The sequence below is a fragment of the Seriola lalandi genome, unplaced genomic scaffold (genome assembly GCF_002814215.2).
Source record: "Seriola lalandi dorsalis isolate HSWRI2012SDOR001 ecotype SW California unplaced genomic scaffold, Sedor1 jcf7180002050512, whole genome shotgun sequence".
Taxonomy (NCBI): domain Eukaryota; kingdom Metazoa; phylum Chordata; class Actinopteri; order Carangiformes; family Carangidae; genus Seriola; species Seriola lalandi.
The window spans coordinates 1-942 of record NW_019521065.1 but is presented as its reverse complement, the minus strand read 5'-3'; the positions used below and the strand labels follow the sequence as shown (position 1 = coordinate 942).

Here is a 942-nt window from a genome sequence, read left to right as displayed (position 1 = left end):
GCAGAAATACTACAGAAGTAAGAGTCAGAGTCAACACAGTGTGAACACAAGAAGTTCATTAAAGTCACAATCAATGATTCAAATGGAAACCAAAGTGAAACCTCGTCCACCACCAACATTTAAACCACAGGACTGAAGCTGCTGTCACTTCCAGACTCTCCCTCCTTCACTCAACACAGAGACACCGAGGAACCAGATGAGCAGAACCACAACCCTAAACCAGGATACAGAGGTTCAGTGAAGGTGGTGTTGAAGGTGTGGAGGTGGATCAGTGAGTCAGAGACTCTGTAGAAGGACAGAGAGCCAGAAGGACAGTCCACATACACTGCTACTCTGTTAGAGGAGGAGGAGGAGGAGGAAATGGGTGTTTTTTCATTATTGTGCCAGACAGAGTAACGACCATCAGAGCAGCTCAGACTCCAGGACTGATCATTTTTTCCAAACTCACTGTCATTACTCTTTCCTTTCCTTCTGATTCCTCTGTAACTCACTGATATATTAATGTCTCCTCTCCACTCGACCTCCCAGTAACAGCGACCAGTCAGACCAGTTGAACACAGCAGCTGAGGCCAGAAGTCAAACCTGTCTGGATGATCAGGATATGACTGATCCTCTCTCACCCATGTCACCTTCCTGTTGTTGTCAGACAGTCTGAGGTTTCTGTTCACTGTGTTTGTGTCCAGTTCCAGTTCACAGGAATCTGATGGAGAGAACAAGACAGTTTATCATCTGATGGATTATTGATTGATTATTGACTGATATGTTGTTATTTCCTGTAACGTTTATCAATGACACATGTAGTCAGACATCTCTCATCAGTAACGTTTGAAAGAATAAATACCACAACTATTGTATAAAAGGCCCCTATGTGCCAATGTAGGTAGTTCAATTACAGTTCTTTAATGTTGTTTACAGTAATTATTGTGTTGTTGGGGAATATGT

General features: G+C 42.9%; 1 protein-coding gene across 1 annotated transcript; it reads right to left on the bottom strand.

Annotated features, from left to right (window-relative positions):
• Positions 1–36: 36 nt before the first annotated feature.
• Positions 37–722, bottom strand: LOC111649360 (stonustoxin subunit beta-like; the record flags this gene model as incomplete). Its single annotated transcript, XM_023399128.2, has 1 exon — positions 37–722. A coding segment is annotated over one exon (552 nt), but the record flags the coding sequence as incomplete, so codon positions are not given.
• Between the last annotated feature and the right edge of the window lie 220 nt (positions 723–942).